At 45.3% G+C, this 17,256-nt stretch overlaps 1 protein-coding gene across 3 annotated transcripts in view; it reads left to right on the top strand.

The window, feature by feature from the left end:
* Window positions 1–17,256, top strand: part of LOC131200495 (solute carrier family 12 member 9-like) — a 182,341-nt gene that overhangs the window by 72,006 nt on the left and 93,079 nt on the right. For all 3 annotated transcript variants that reach the window (XM_058187321.1, XM_058187320.1, XM_058187322.1), the window contains one exon: window positions 1,952–2,034. In XM_058187321.1, the coding sequence (XP_058043304.1) occupies window positions 1,952–2,034 (83 nt within the window). The remainder of the gene's footprint in view (window positions 1–1,951; window positions 2,035–17,256) is intronic.

The raw sequence follows: 17,256 nt of genomic DNA on the forward strand, positions 1-17,256 counted from the left end.
CTACATAGCAAAAAAAGCTCTAAGAGTTGTAAACCTAATCTTGCATAGCTTCTTTTCCAAAAACACCACACTACTAACCAGAGCATATAAAACATTTGCTAGACCAATTCTAGAATACAGCTCACCTGTTTGGAACCCTCACCGTATCTCTGACATCAATACAATTGAACGTGTCCAGAAATATTTTACAAGAAGAGTTCTCCATTCCTCTGTAAACAACAAAATACCTTATCCCACTAGACTTGAAATCCTGGGCTTGGAAAACTTGGAACTCCGTCGCCTTCGACAAGACCTAAGCTTAACTCACAGAATCATCTATTGTAATGTCCTTCCTGTCAAAGACTACTTCAGCTTTAATTGCAATAATACTAGAGCAACCAATAGATTTAAACTTAATGTCAACCGCTTTAATCTAGATTGCAGAAAATATGACTTCTGTAACAGAATCATCAGTGCTTGGAATACTTTACCTGACTCTGTGGTCTCTTCTCATAATCCTAAAAGCTTCAACCAAAAACTTTCTACTATTGACCTCACCCCATTCCTAAGAGGACCATAAGGGGCGTGCATAAGAGCACAAACGTGCCTACCGTTCCTGTCCTATTGTTTTTCTTTTCTTCTATACCTTTATATACTATATAACCTTTCTGTACGATAGTTACATATATTGTTGTGACAAAATAAATAAATAAAAATAAATAAATAAAATTTAGAGATCATTAGAAAAGAATTGTTATAGGCAGGGGTGGGATTCAGCCGGTTCGCATGAACCAGTAGTTACGGCCAGCAGTTGGGTGAATATAATCCCTTCTTATACAGTCGGCGTGTTTTTGATGCAGCGCACAAGTGTGCAGGGTGCGCGTGAGAAGGAAGCTATCCCGTCTTATACAGTCCCCGTGTTTTTGACGCAGCGCAGATGTGTGTAAGGTGCGTGCGCGAACAAAGCTATCCCATCCTATACAAGCGCCGTGTTTTTGACGCAGCGCGCATGGGTGCAAGGCTCGCTCACATATTCAATTCTGTGCGAACCGGTTCTTAAATTATGTGAAGCCCACCTCTGGTTATAGGTAGTCCTTGACTTACGACAATGTTTCTTTACCTTAGCAACTTTAATATGTCTAGAGTTCAATTTCCAGAATTCAACAGTTGAAGTCCTGTCACCCTAAGGTGCTAAGTTCAGAAACACCGAACCAAATTATAGAATTTAGAATTACAGAATTGAATAAAGAAAAGAGACATGCAGGTAGTCCTTGACTTATAACCGCAATGGAGCCCAAAATTTCTGCTGCTAAGCGAGACAGTTGTTAAGTGAACTTTGCCCCGTTTTATGATCCTTTTTCTGTAGTTGTTAAGTGAATCACTGCCGTTGTTAAGTTAGTAACACGGTTGTTAAGTGAATCTGGCTTTCCCATTGACTTGGCTTGTCAGAAGGTCGCAAAAGGGGATCATGTGACCCCGGGACATTGCGACCGTCATAAATATGAGTCAGTTGCCAAGCGTCTGAATTTTGATCACGTGATGATGGGAGATGCTGCAATGGTCGTAAGTGTGAAAAACGATCATAAGTCCTTTTTTTCAGTGCCATTATAACGGTCACTAAATGAGCTGTTCTAAGTCAGGACTATCTGCACAGTGGATTTGTTTGCCGTTTTTTAGCCCTTCCGTTTTTTAGCCCTTCCAAACCAGGGGTCTCCAACCTTGGCAACTTTAAGCCTGGCGGACTTCAACTCCCAGAATCCCCCAGTCAGCAAAGCTCCTGGGAGGGGCAGTGTGGGCGGGGCCAGCCAGGAGTGGGATTTGGGGGTTTGTCCGAACTGCACAGAATCTTAGCTAGAGATTCTCCGGAACCCCTGCGAACCCTCAGCAGCCCCATCCCTGAGTATAACCATTGATCTTAATGGATTATTTCATTTTTTTCTCTCTCTCTGCCCTGCCTCGCCTTGTGATAAAGGCAAAGTTTTGGGCCCAGCGAAGCAGACATCGGCCGGTGGAAACCCCTGGGTAGCCGTCATCTTCTCCTGGATCCTTGTACAGGTGAGTTCAGGGCTTCCTCCCTTTCTGTGCGTTCACACGACATGCATTGTCAGGGAAGATCTCCTCCCTATCCATTATCACAAACTGTGATTTGGCTTTCTTGGAGCTCAACCGTTTAAACCAGGGGTCTCCAACCTTGGCCGCTTTAAGACTTGTGGACTTCAACTCCCAAAGTCCCTCAGCCAGCAAAGCTGACTTTAAATTTTAAATTTAAATTTAAATTTAATTATTTAACAAATAATTTAATTATTTATTAATTATTAATTATTATACTATTATAATAATTAATATAATTAATTAATTAATAATAATAAGTAATAAGTAATCAATATAATTAATTATATAATATATTATTAATTAATAATAATTAATACTTTATTAATTATTAATTATTAATAATTTAATAAATAATAAATTAAATATTAATTAAATTAAATTACATTAAATTAAATTAATTAAATTTAAATTTAATTAAAATTAAATTTAAATTTAAACCCCTGGTTTAAATGAATGCAGGGGACTGGATTAGTTTAGGATTCAGGGAATACAGGTAGTTCTCATTTTACGACCACAATTGACCCTAACATTTTTGTTGCTAAGCGAGACGGTTGTTAAGTGAGTTTTGCCCCCGTTTTACGACCTTTCTTGCCACAGCCGTTAAGTGAACCACTGCAGTTGTCAAGTTAGTAACACGTTTGAAAAGCGAACCTAGCTTTCCCGCCGATCGTTTGTCCAAAGGTTGCAAAACATGATCACATCACACACACACACAAACACACATGGACATTGCAACCGTCATGAATATAATAATAATAATAATAATAATAATAATAATAATAATAATAATAATTAATAATAATAATAATAATAATCCTTTATAAGGTAGGTAAAATGAGGACCCAGATTGTTGAACAACCAAATAAAATACAAGAAACAAAACACATACAATATTAAAAACAACCCTTAAAAAACTTATTCAATTGGCCAAAAATTTAAAATAAAATTACACCCTATAAAATTACAGAAATTTAAAACCCATTTAAATCAAATTAAAATGTTTCTTTTTTAAAAAAAATATGCACCCGTTGCCAAGCGTGTGAATTTTGATCACGCGACCGTGGAGATGCTGCAGCCATCGTGAACGTGGGAAACGGTCGTAAGTCACCTTTTTCCAGTGTTGTCGTAGCTTGGAACTGTCGCTAAATGAAGAGCTCGTAAGTCAAGGACAACTTGCAATCAGGTCTGAGCCGGTGAGCTTTCTGAGATCAACCAGAGCATTGTGGGTGCTGCCATCTGGCTGTAGAAGGAGAATTAGCCCCACTGTGAATTTAAAACGGTGAGGTGAAAAGTTTTGGAAACTTTGGGGAGAACCTTTGAGAACAGAATAACAGAGCCAGAAGGGACCTTGGAGGTCTTCTAGTCCAACCCCCTCCTCAAGCAAGAGACCTCTACCATTTCAGGCAAATGGCTGTCCAGTCTCTTCTTAAAAGCCTCCAGTATTGGAGCACCAACCACTTCCAGGGGCAAGACATTCCACTCAGTGGTGGGTTCAAAACCTTTTAATACCGGTTCTGTGGGTGTGGCTTGGTGGGCATGGCTTGGTAGGTGTGGCAGAGAAAGGATACTGCAAAATCTCCATTCCCTCCCCACTCCAGGGGAAGGATACTGCAAAATCTCCATTCCCTCCCCACTCCAGGGGAAGGATACTGCAAAATCTCCATTCCCTCCCCACTCCAGGGGAAGGATACTGCAAAATCTCCATTCCCTACCCGCTCCAGGGAAAGGATACTGCAAAATCTCCATTCCCTCCCCACTCCTGGGAAAGGATACTGCAAAATCTCCATTCCCTCCCCACTCCAGGGGAAGGATACTGCAAAATCTCCTTTCCCTCCCACTCCGGGGGAAGGATACTGCAAAATCTCCTTTCCCTCCCACTCCCGGAGAAGGATACTGCAAAATCTCCATTCCCTCCCCACTCCAGGGGAAAGATACTGTAAAATCTCCATTCCCTCCCCACTCCGGGGGAAGGATACTGCAAAATCTCCATTCCCACCCCACTCCAGGGGAAGGATACTACAAAATCCCCATTTCCTCCCGATCAGCTGGGACTCGGGAGCCAGAGAATAGATGGGGACGGGGAGAGTCAGTATTTTTACTACCGGTTCTCCGAACTACTCAAAACTTCCATTACCGGTTCTCCAGAACTGGTCAGAACCTGCTGCAACCCACCTCTAATTCCACTGATTAATAGCTTGACCACCTCCATTCCTCCTGCTGCCATCACCACTATTCATGGGACAGCCGACTGGCTCTCCAGATGTGGAGGCTCCCCTCTGTTCTTTTTTTTTTTTTTTGGTAATAATTTTTTATTTTATTTTATTGTATATAAAAATTCCAACTTCAATTGAACAGTGTGTTATCTGGGTACAAATCATTTTAGGAAGTAATAATCAGAATATTTACAACAATATTCATCGCATTTATATCAATTACACTAATATTAATACCAGTAATAATCATAATATTTGTTTAACCAATTTAACACATCTGTCTTGTATCACTGATCCTTTCATATATTTCCCTATTTCTAGTTCCTATTTTTGTCACCTAGCCATTGATAAAATAAGTCCCAAGTCAAAAAATATTCCATTTCTTTTTCTTTCTTTTCCATAAAGTGTTAGCTTGTCCATTTCTGCGCATTCTAATATTTTTCTAATCACGGCTTCATCTGTTGGAATCTCTTCACTTTTCCACTGTTGTGCAAATACTATTCTCGCTTCCCATTAATATATGTAAAATCAGATATACATACATTCCCTTTATTATACTTGTCTGATAAAATGCCCAGCAAAAATATCTCTGGTTTCAATGTTGTTTTATCATTTTTTCCAGCCATGTATGTATTTTTGTCCAATATTTTTTCGCTTTTTAACATGTCCACCAGATACGATTGTATGAACCAGGTGTCTGATGACATTTATAACATTTTGCAGATTTATTCTTAAACATATGAAGAACAATTGCAGGAACTCCATATGTCTAGTTTAATGAAAAGAAGGACTAGGGGAGACATGATAGCAGTGTTCCAATATCTCAGGGGCTGCCACGAAGAAGAGGGAGTCAGGCTGTTCTCCAAAGCACCTGAGGGTAGAACAAGAAACAAGAAATGGGCCATAATAGCTCAGGTTAGAAGCCTGTTATTAGAACACAGCAGCCTGCAATTACTGCAGGTTCAAGCCCGGCCCGAGGTTGACTCAGCCTTCCATCCTTTATAAGGTAGGTAAAATGAGGACCCAGATTGTTGTGGGGGGCAATAAGTTGACTTTGTAAATATACAAATAGAATGAGACTATTGCCTTATACACTGTAAGCCGCCCTGAGTCTTCGGAGAAGGGCGGGATATAAATGTAAATTAAAAATTAAAAATTAAAAAAAGCAATGGGTGGAAACTAATCAAGGAGAGAAGCAACTTAGAACTAAGGAGAAATTTCCTGACAGTTAGAACAATGAACCAGTGGAACTACTTGCCTCCAGAAGTTGTGAATGCTCCAACAGTGGAAATTTTTAAGATGTTGGATAACCATCTGTCTGAGATGGTGTAGGGTTTCCTGCCTGGGCAGGGGGTTGGACTAGAAGGCCTCCAAGGTCCCTTCCAACTCTGTTGTTGTTATTTGTTATTTGTTTTTGCTAATGTTGAGGGCGGAAAATGCCATTTAGGCTCACCTCTGCTCTTAACCAGCTCACAAAATTCCCTAAAAACGTAATACAGGTAATCCTCGACTTATAACAACTTCTGTGATTGCCTTGACAACAATGCCAAAAAAGTTTGTAACTTCAGGCGCGACTTGCTTAACAATTTTTTTAAAAAATTTGAATTTATATCCCGCCCTTCTCCGAAGACTCAGGGCGGCTTACACTGTGTTAAGCAATAGTCTTCATCCATTTGTATATTATATACAAAGTCAACTTTTATTGCCCCCAACAATCTGGGTCCTCATTTTACCTACCTTATAAAGGATGGAAGGCTGAGTCAACCTTGGGCCTGGTAGGACTTGAACTTGCAGTAATTGCAAGCAGCTGTGTTAATAACAGACAGACTTAGTCTGCTGAGCCACCAGAGTAACTTCCTCACTTAACAGCGGAAATTCTGATCCCCATTGTGGTCATAAGTCGAGGGCGACTTTGTTAAGGAGCAGGGGTAGTGCGAGTCCTTCCCTTCGTGCAAGGAAGTGAAATAGCGGAGGAGGCTAAACATTTTGATCGTCCTCTGAATCGGGGGGGGGCACCCAATAATTTCTAATCGCTTTAGTTGTCATCGTTGCGTCTTCTAATGCCTCTCGAACCGTCGCCCAGAAGACAAAATGAGATAAAAAATTTGCCCTGGCAAGACACGCTGGAAATATGCATCTATCTCTCTTTCTTTTCTTGAAACGCAAGCTGGTGTATAAATTGATTGAACAAATAAATCAGAACGATGCCCTAGAAACCCAATGGGGACATCGGTGACGTTAAATAGTATAGAATTCAGGACAGACACAGAGAAAACTGCATGTATGTACAGTATGTGTGTGTGTGTAAACAAGGGAAGATAAAACAACCTGGAATTAGGTAGGTCTAGTTTAATGAAAAGAAGGACTAGGGGTGACATGATAGCAGTCTTCCAATATCTCAGGGGCTGCCATACTCTGTCAAGGACCTTGGAGTACTCATGTCAAATGATCTAAGTGCCAAAGCCCACTGGAACAACATCACCAAAAATACGTTAAGGGTTGTAAACTTAATCTTACGTAGCTTCTTCATTAGATATTGAGACTTTATCATGCAGCTCCAGCCGCCATGTTGACTTTTTTGCCCTCTGCCCTGCCGATGTCCTTGAAAGAGCGGCTCTATCGGTAGTAAATATAAGCTAGGCTGGAGTGTCTGCTGACTATATTGAAAACCGTCACAAAGGGCTTATGAGAATATGATTAAAACCCCATCCAGAAATGTTTATAAAAAAAATCCGAAAATATTTCCCGGGATACTTTATTTGTGGCCTTATCTTTCAAATAACATTTTGATCTACCCGGCATAAGTTTATAGTGTCTCGCTGCCTCCAGAGACCAATTTTTGAGAGAGCCGCTTCATTTGGAAATGCGGGGATAAAAATGCATTAGAAAAGCAATATGGAAGATCTGAGTTTGATCAAAAGGTTTGCCAAGATTCAGGAAAGAGGAGAGAGGTGGAGTTAGAAAAAGTTGGAAAAGTTTGTGGTGTGAGGGGTAATGTTGGCTACGGGGTAGGCCTCTGTTTCGGCCTGTATAAGAAGTGGGTCCCATAAGCATCTGCTAAGCATGGCTCTGCCTTCGTAGAAGACAACAGGGTCTCTGTAAAGCAATGTTGGCCCTTTCAAGAGTTGTGGACTTCAACTCCCAGAATTCCCCAGCCAACATATGTGGACTTCAGCTCCCAGAAATTGTCGTGTCCCACTCCTCCGCTGACGGCCGGGTCAGGGAAATCCGAATCAGGCTTGCCTCTGCAGCTCTGCCCAAAGTCCTAGCAAAGTCCTCAGAGCAGGCAGGAGACCAGTAAGTGACTTCAGCAAGATAAATTCGACTTTGCCTGACTCAGAGACTGCCAGAAAGCAGATCCTTTATATAGGCCATGGGGTGTGGCTCCATGACTCAGCACTCATTAAGGCCTGCCCCTCCCTTCCTTTTGTTGCCTCCGCCTATCCAGTCTTCTGATGCGAGGGTCACTCCAATCAGCAGCTGTTGGAGGTAAACCTTCCTCAGGCTCACATGCTGTAGAGGAGGGGGAGGGGTCTAGCTGCTCCGTTTGCCTGGGCATGGAGCCAGGGCTGGGGCCGGGGGATGCTCCCTCCTCTGCAGCCTGCTTGGGCATGGAGCCAGGGCTGGGGCCGGGGGATGCTCCCTCCTCTGCAGCTTGTCTGGGCATGGAGCCAGGACTGGGGCCGGGAGGCATACATTCCTCCGTGTTCGGGAGCAGATAAGCAGACCCCGGCTGCGGTGAGAGCGGACAAGACACAACAGAAATCGCTATACAGCATGCATGAATTTCAACTCCCAGAATTCCCTAGTCACTATATAAGGACTTCCACTCCCAGAATTCCCCAGCCAGCGTGCACAGATTTCTACTCCCAGAATTCCCTATACAGCATGCATGAACTTCAACTCCCAGAATTCCCCAGCCAGCGTGCACAGATTTCTACTCCCAGAATTCCCTATACAGCATGCATGAACTTCAACTCCCAGAATTCCCCAGCCAGCGTGCACAGATTTCTACTCCCAGAATTCCCTATACAGCATGCATGAACTTCAACTCCCAGAATTCCCCAGCCAGCGTGCACAGATTTCTACTCCCAGAATTCCCTATACAGCATGCATGAACTTCAACTCCCAGAATTCCCTAGTCACTATATAAGGACTTCCACTCCCAGAATTCCCCAGCCAGCGTGCACAGATTTCTACTCCCAGAATTCCCTATACAGCATGCATGAACTTCAACTCCCAGAATTCCCTAGTCACTATATAAGGACTTCCACTCCCAGAATTCCCCAGCTAGAATGCCTGGACTTCAACTCCCAAAATTCCCTATACCAGGGGTCTCCAACCTTGTCAACTTTAAGACTTGTGGAGTTCAACTCCCAGAATCCCTCAGCCAGCTTGGCGACATTTTGACAAGAAAAGTCATTGGGCGAGCCAGATCCACTTAACAAACCAAGTTAGTCACTTATCAACTGCAGGGTTGTCAAACTGGGGGCCCGTGGGCCGGATACATCACGCGCAGGCCACGCCCATCCCAGCTCCGCGAATGGGGAAAAAAGTCACGGGACGTCAACGTGACGCGGCGAGTTTGACACCCGTGCCCTAACAGCTGTGGCGAGAAAGGTTGTAAAATGTGAGAAAGCTTCCTTAAATAACGTCTCACATAACAGCAGAGGATTTTGGGCTCAATTGTGGTCATACCAGGGGTGAAATGCTCCCGGTTCGGACCAGATTAGCCAATCCGGTAGGGATGGTGGCAGGTGGTTCGGAGAACCGGTAGCAAAAATCCCTTCCCCCCGGTTGCCCGCTTGCCCGCTTGCCACTTCTTTCCATCTCGCTCGCTTTTCCCGCACGAATGATAAGAATAGGTTGTAAAAAATGCTTTTAAAAGGTAAAAAAAAAAAAGGCTCTGACGATCACAGCTGAGCCCCACGATCGTCAAAGCCTTTTTTTTACTTTTTTTACTTTTATTCGGCTGAATAGGTTGTAAAAAAATGCTTTTAAAAGGTGAAAAAAAGAGGCTCTGATGGTGTTCCAATATCTCAGGGGCTGCCACAAAGAAGAGGGAGTCAAGCTGTTCTCCAAAGCACCTGAGGGTAGAACAAGAAGCAATGGGTGGAAACTAATCAAGGAGAGAAGCAACTTAGAACTAAGGAGAAATTTCCTGACAGTTAGAACAATTAATAAGTGGAACGACTTGCCTGCAGAAGTTGTAAAGGCTCCAACACTGGCAATTTTTAAGAAAATGTTGGATAGCCATTTGTCTGAGATGGTGTAGGGTTTTCCTGCCTGGGCAGGGGGTTGGACTAGAAGACCTCCAAGGTCCCTTCCAACTCTGATATTATTATTATTATTATTATTATTATTATTATTATTATTATTATTATTATTATTATTATTATTATTATTATTAACACAGCTGAGCCCCACGATTGTCAGAGCCTTTTTTTTTCACTTTTAAAAGCATTTTTTACAGCCTATTCGGCCGAATAGGTTGTAAAAAAAATGCTTTTAAGAGTAAAAAAAAGAAAAGAAAAGATTGCGCGCCACAGCTGATCACACCCCCACTCCACATGCTGTTCTACTTACCCCATGCCTCCTTTTGATGTGTACTGCGCGCGTGTGGGCGCGCCTCGTATTTGGTGCATCGTGCGCACTGCGCATGTGTGCGTGCAACGCGCATTTGGCATGCAGCACACATGCCACAGCCAGCGAACCGGTAGTATAAACCGGCTCAGGCTTCACCACTGGGCCATACGTCAACGACTACCTTCTGGACCAACGGTTGTCCAATTTCATCTTTTAAAAAAAAATAATCCCTCCAAAATCAAATTTAAGACCGCCCAGGTCTGAGGCTCAGGTAGTGGCAGAAGAGTGTGTGCCGTTGGTTGGTTCCACGCCACAGGCCAATTTCTCCCGAGCAAGAATGAGTTGATTCTGTTCCCGAAACCGAGGACAGCCAGCGCTCCGGAAAACTCCCATCATCTAATCTGCGGGTGCCGTTATCTTCGCCTCTCTGAATGACACGGCAAATTGGACAAATCGGTGTAATGCAAAGAATAAAAAAATTGCCCCATTAGCCAGCCCGAGAACATTGTGGAGCGGTTGAAAAGAAGCGGGAGGAGGAAGGGGGGGGACCATTAAGGGGAGTGGGAGGGGGGGCTGCTTGGTGGAAGCGACACCCTTCCCTCCCATTGCTGTTGTGTGCGATGTGAGAGCTGCCACTTGGCAACGGAAGCAGGCAGGGAGAGGTCAAACTTGTGCTACGAGCCTGGGAAGACGGACAAACGGGTATAGGCGGTCCTAGAGTTGCGACCGCAATTGAGCCCCCCTCCCTATTTCTGTTGCTAAGTGAGACGTTTCTTAAGTCAGTTTTGCCCCACGTTACGACTTTTCTTGCCACCGTTGTTAAACGAATCGCTGCAGTTGTTAAGTTAAGTAACCACGGTTGGGAAGCGAATCTGGCTTCCCGGCGGACTTTGCTTGTCAGAAGGTCGTAAAAGGGGGCGATTTGACCCCGTCGTAAATATGGGTCAGTTGCCAAGCATCTGAATTTGGACACGTGACTGTGGGGGATGCTGTAACAGTCGCCAGTGTGAAAAATGGTCACAAGTGACTTTTTTTTTTCGTGTATTGAACGATTACTAAACGAACTGTTGCAAGTCGAAGAGTAGTTATACTCAAAAAAGAAGAAACGTGCATTACGCCCAGTGCTAAGCTACCGCTTTTCTCCTCGGAAAACAATGAACATGAATGAAAGGAGAAGCGTGGATCGAAAGCCCCTCTCACAACACTGGAAGTTTTTAAGAAGAGGTTGGATAACCACTTGCCTGAAGTGGCCGTAGGGTTTCCTGCCTAAGCAAGGGGTTGGACTAGAACAGGGGTCTCCAACCTTGGCAACTTGAAGACTTGTGGACTTCAACTCCCAGAATTCCCCAGTCAGCTGAATCTGTTTCTTTTTCTCTTAACTTCTTAAAGTGGAGAGATTGCAGAGGAAGGGATTACAAGAGAGTAAGCAAAGCTGGCTGAGGAATTCTGGGAATTGAAGTCCACAAGTCTTCAAGTTGCCAAGGTTGGAGACCCCTGGACTAGAAGACCTCCAAGGTCCCTTCCAACTGTTATTCTATTCGACATCTGCCTTTTCCAAATGAAATGATTGATGGGAGCTAAGCGGGCTTCCCTCCATGACCCAGCACCCCAGTTGGGGTCCATTAAAACACCCCTTCCCCAGACTAGGGTTTCCCAACCTCCTGAGCTGGAGCAATGCTGCAGATGTTGGCTTATTGAGGGGTTTTTTCCCCCCTCCTTGGGACTCATCTGCGCTCGTGGACAGAAGAGACACCTTCAGCCTTGCGTGCTCACTCAGCACGTCATCCGATGTCTTTCAGAAGTGGCTCCTTGGCTTTGACGAGCCCCTAAATGAATTATAAATCAAAGGCGAGTATCAGGGGAGCCCGTAGCGGCCTCGGCAGCTCCATTACGGCAACCAGGCACAATCTCGGCTTGGCGCACGCTATTAACTCGCTATTGGCTAGAAGTCCCTGATTGCTTAAATGGCTTGAATTATCTCAGCCTCTTGTCTCTGCCCGGCCCCCCATCCCTTCGGCAATTACCAGCAGAGCAGACCACGGTTTGAAAAAAAGCCGGCTTGTTTTGAATGGGCAAAGCAGTAGGGCTACTGTAAGGTGCCCAGACGCCAGGGCAAACAGGAGGAATTTAACTTAGGGGTAGGATGTAGGTTTCCCGCAAGAGAAGCCCCTATTCTGGTTGTTCCGATTTATGGCAGTTGACTTAGTGATCGTTTGACGTTACAACAGACCTTTAAAAAGGGGCTTATGACCATTTTTCACACGATCATCGCAGCCATCCCCCGTGATCACAGGATCAAAATTCAGACACTTGGCGACTGATTCATATTTATGACGATTGCCGTGTTCTGCGGGGGTGTGTGTGACATGATCCCCTTTTGCGGACTTCTGACAAGCAAAGTCAATGGGGAATCTAGATTCCCTTAACAATCCTGTTACTAATTTAACAAGTGCAATGATTCCCTTAACAAATCTAGAAAGAGTGCAGAGAAGAGCAACAAAGATGATGAGGTGACTGGAGGCTAAAACATATGAAGAACGATTGCAGGAACTCAGTATGTCTAGTTTGATGAAGAGGAGGACTAAGGGAGACATGATAGCAGTCTTCCAATATCTCAGGGGTTGCCACAAAGAAGAGGGAGTCAAGCTATTCTCCAAAGCACCTGAGGCAGGACAAGAAGCAATGGGTGGAAACTGATCAAGGAGAGAAGCAACTTAGAACTAAGGAGAAATTTCCTGACAGTTAGAACAATTAATAAGTGGAACGACTTGCCTGCAGAAGTTGTGAATGCTCCAACACTGGAAATTTTTCAGAAAATGTTGGATAACCATCTGACTGAGATGGTGTAGGGTTTCCTGCCTGGGCAGGGGGTTGGACTATAAGGTCCCTTCCAACTCTGTTGTTATATTATATTATATTATAAATGTGGCAAGGAAAGTCCTAAAATACATAAAATACAAATTTCTCACTTAGCAACATAAGTTCTGGGCTCAATCGTGGTCGTAAGTCAAGGACTTACCTGCATAGTACTGTTTTTCAACTTGGGCAAATTTAAGATGTGTGGACTTCAACCCCCAGAATTCTTCAGTCAGCATGCTGAGCTAGGGAATTCTGGGAGCTGAAGTCCACATATGCTGGCTGGAGAATTCTGCGATTTGGAAGTCCACACATCCTAAACCTGCCAAAGCTGAGAAAACGCCACTCTAACATTAGCAACTTCAGGACTGTTTGGGGTGTGGATCAGGGGTGAAATCTAAAAATTTTCCCTACCGGTTCTGTGGGCGTGGCTTAATTGGTGGGCGTGGCTTGGAAGTCAGGTGACCTGGTGGGCATGGCTTGGTGGTCAGGTGACTGAATGGGCATGGCCAATAATAATAAATAATAAAGTATACAAAACTTGGGAGTTGTTCTGTCCCCCTCAACCACAACCAAGAAGACACGCAAGCTGACTATATTTGCCAGCAATTTATTCCTACTACAGATATCAGTTCTGGCAACGAACCTGTGATTGCCTGCCAAGTCCTCTTATCTCTTCAGTGCAACTGCGGTCCGTTGTTGGAGCAACCCAGAGTTCAGAAGTAAACAGAAATCCAGAAGCCAATCCCTTAGTCTTGCAATAAAGCAGCCAAAGTTTCCAAAAGTCAGTTTTTGTCCATCACGAAGCCCAATGGCAGCTCCACCTACTTTTATACCCTGTGGGGTGTGGCTCCGTAACTCAGCACTTCCTGGGCCGGCCCCTCCCTTTCCTCTGCTGCGCACGTTTCTCTCGCCGTCGCTGCTTTGCATATAGCCAAGATTGATCCTCCTCAGCTGGCTCTTGGAGCGTTGCCAGGGAGGAGGAGGGGTCGGGGGAAAGAGGCGTGTCAGCTCCTCTTCCTCCACCTGACCTGCCTCTGGGACCTGGAGCGGAGCCAGAGAGGAAGGTCCTGCAGAGGGAAGCCTTGTCGGCTCTTCCCCCTCACTCTCTGAGTCACTCTCTGCCAGGAGGTCAGGTTCAGGGCCCGCAGACACAACAGGAGTGCACCGGTCTACCTTCTTTAAAAATAGAGGCACTGGTCTACTAATTGCTTTTTTTGGGGGAGGCACCGGTCTACCTTCTTTAAAAATAGAGGCACTGGTCTACTAATTGCTTTTTTTTGGGAGGTACCTTCTTTAAAAATAGAGGCACCAGTCTATTAGCTGCCTCCAGCACTGATCAGCTGTAGTGTGGCCCTTTGAAGCGCCGCGGCAGTCATTTAAGGCCGTTTGCAGCTATATCGCCACCGAGAGCTTCAGGGACAGAGAAGAGGAACAGCGAGGCGTGGGCGGGGAGGGGGGCAGGGATTTTGCTACCGGTTCTCCGAACTACCCTCCCCCATTGCTACCGGATCACGCGCTCCAGTCCGAACTGGGAGCATTTCACCCCTGGTGTGGATAGGAGACCAATTTAACCACTGAAAAAACACCCCAACAGAAAACAGCATGGCTGGCTGGGGAATTCTGGGAGTTGAAGTCCACACATCTTAAAATTTGCCGAGATTGCAAAACCCTGCTCTGGGATCTTCAATCTGTGGGGCTGGCCCTTTTCTCCAGCTGCTTCCCTGCTCCTCTGCCCAGTTTTTTTTTTTATTTATTTGCATTTATATCCCGCCCTTCTCCGAAGACTCAGGGCGGCTTACACTATGTCAAGCAATAGTCTTCATCCATTTGTATATTATATACAAAGTCAACTTATTGCCCCCAACAATCTAGGTCCTCATTTTACCTACCTTAAAAAGGATGGAAGGCTGAGGAACGATGTTTTAATATCAACATTGTGCCTGACTTCTCACTGAACAATGCCTAGGCAATCACACGGAAATGCTCCTTAAGAGCTTCACATTTTATTGTCAGCAAAATATTGATTATTGTCTTTCCTTTCGGGATTCCGCGATGCTTGTTTGTCCTTATTTATATGTGAAGCTCTTACCTTGTATTTCCTTCGGGAGCTCAGAAAGTGCCCTCCTTTTGATCTCTCTTCCTGGTCTGGATTCCAACCCCTTCTTCCACTCCACGCCCCACCTTGGATTCAGATCAGCTCACGCAGACCGACTGAGCCGGAATGCGATGGAGAATTCGTAAATTCTCCATGTGAATCAGGCCCTAACCCGAAGCTGTAATACGACTTCTTGGCTGAGATGGAGCACCTTCTACAAACACACACGTGTGGCCGTTTTGTGTTTTGTTAATCTAGGTCAGGGATAACAAACTTTTTTGGCACCAAGTGCCCAAACCGGAACGCACTGGAAACCCAAAGAGCAGCTGGCCGGTGTGAGGATGCCTGCTTTTTGGGCATTTTTCAGGCTACAAATGCCCAAAAAACAGCCTGAAAAAGGCCTGGAAAAGTGCCCCCAAACAGCCTGGAAAACGGGCCCAAAATGGGCTCGTTTTGGCCCCTTTCAGGCTGTTTTCTGGCGCCCTGGTATCCGGAAAGACCAGTTGGCACCCAAAACCCAAAGAGCAGCTGGCCGGTGTGAGCATGCCTGTTTTTTTGGCCAATTTTCAGGCCAAAAATGTCCAAAAAACAGCCTGGAAAAGGCCTGGAAAAGTGCCCCAAAACGGCCTGGAAAACGGCCCCAAAATGGGCTGGTTTGGGCCATTTTCAGGCTGTTTTCCGGCGCTCTGGTGTCCAGGAAGACCAGCTGGCACCGGAAACCTGAAGAGCAGCTGGTTGGTGTGAGCATGCATGTTTTTTGGCCAATTTTCAGGCCCAAAATGCCCAAAAAGCAGCCTGAAAAAGGCCCGGAAAAGCGCCCAAAAACGGCCTGGAAAACGGCCCCAAAATGGGCTGGTTTTGGCCATTTTCAGGCTGTTTTCCGGCGCTCTGGTGTCCAGGAAGACCAGCTGGCACCAGAAACCCAAAGAACAGCTGGCTGGTGTGAGCATGCCTGTTTTGGGGGCATTTTTCAGGCCAAAAACGGCTGAAAAACAGCCTGAAAACTGCCCAAAATGGCTTGAAAAAGCCTTAGGAAACTGCCCAAAAACGGCCTGGAAAATGGCCCCCAAATGGGCTGGTTTTGGCCCTTTTCAGGCTGTTTTCTGGAGCTCTGGCGCCCACGAAGTCCAGCTGGCACTGGAAACCAAAAAGCAGCTGGCAACGGCGCGCGTGCCCACAGAGAGGGGGTCTCACTTGCCACCTCTGGGACACGTGCCATAGGTTCGCCATCACGGATCTAGGTTGAGGGTCTCTCTGGTTGTCTGAAGCTGTTTTCTTTGATTGTTTATTAGCTTTATTATTATTATTATTATTTGCATTTATATCCCGCCCTTCTCCGAAGACTCAGGGCGGCTTACACTGTGTTAAGAATAGTCTTCATCCTATTTGTATATTTATATACAAAGTCAACTTATTGCCCCCAACAATCTGGGTCCTCATTTTACCTACCTTATAAAGGATGGAAGGCTGAGTCAACCTTGGGCCTGGTGGGACTAGAACCTGCAGTAATTGCAGGCAGCTGCTGTTAATAACAGACTGCATTAGCAGCCTGAGCCACAGAGGCCCATGAGAGCCAGTTGGGTGTAGTAGTTAAGCACCTGGCTAGAAACCAGGAGGTCCTTAGTTCGAGTTCTACCTTAGGCAGGAATTCAGCGGGCTGACTTTGGGTCAGTCCCTCCCTCCCTCTCTCTCTCTCTCTCTCTCTCAGCCCTAAAAAGAAGGAGAAGCAATTCCAAAATCTTGTCAAAGGGACCCACATTTTATGAGTTTTATAATCTGCCTTTCCTCTAGAACAGCGGTCTCAAAGCTTGGCAACTTTAAGACTGTGGACTACAATTCCCAGAATTCCCATCCATCAGCATCGCTGGCAGAGGAGTTCTGGAATTGAGGTCCACAAGTGGTCCATGCTAATGAAGGAATCCTGGGAGTTGAAGTCCACAAACGGTCCATGCTGCCAGAGGAATCCTGGGAGTTGAAGTCCACAAGTGGTCCATACTAATGAAGGAATCCTGGGAGTTGAAGTCCACAAACGGTCCATGCTGCCAGAGGAATCCTGGGAGTTGAAGTCCACAAACGGTCCATGCTGCCAGAGGAATCCTGGGAGTTGAAGTCCACAAGTGGTCCATGCTAATGAAGGAATCCTGGGAGTTGAAGTCCACAAACGGTCCATGCTGCCAGAGGAATCCTGGGAGTTGAAGTCCACAAACGGTCCATGCTGCCAGAGGAATCCTGGGAGTTGAAGTCCACAAGTGGTCCATGCTAATGAAGGCATTCTGGCAGTTGAAGTCCACAAACGGTCCATGCTGCCAGAGGAATCCTGGGAGTTGAAGTCCACAAGTGGTCCATGCTAATGAAGGAATCCTGGGAGTTGAAGTCCACAAACGGTCCATGCTGCCAGAGGAATCCTGGGAG

This window comes from Ahaetulla prasina, chromosome 6, assembly GCF_028640845.1.
Source record: "Ahaetulla prasina isolate Xishuangbanna chromosome 6, ASM2864084v1, whole genome shotgun sequence".
NCBI classification, from domain to species: Eukaryota; Metazoa; Chordata; class Lepidosauria; order Squamata; family Colubridae; genus Ahaetulla; species Ahaetulla prasina.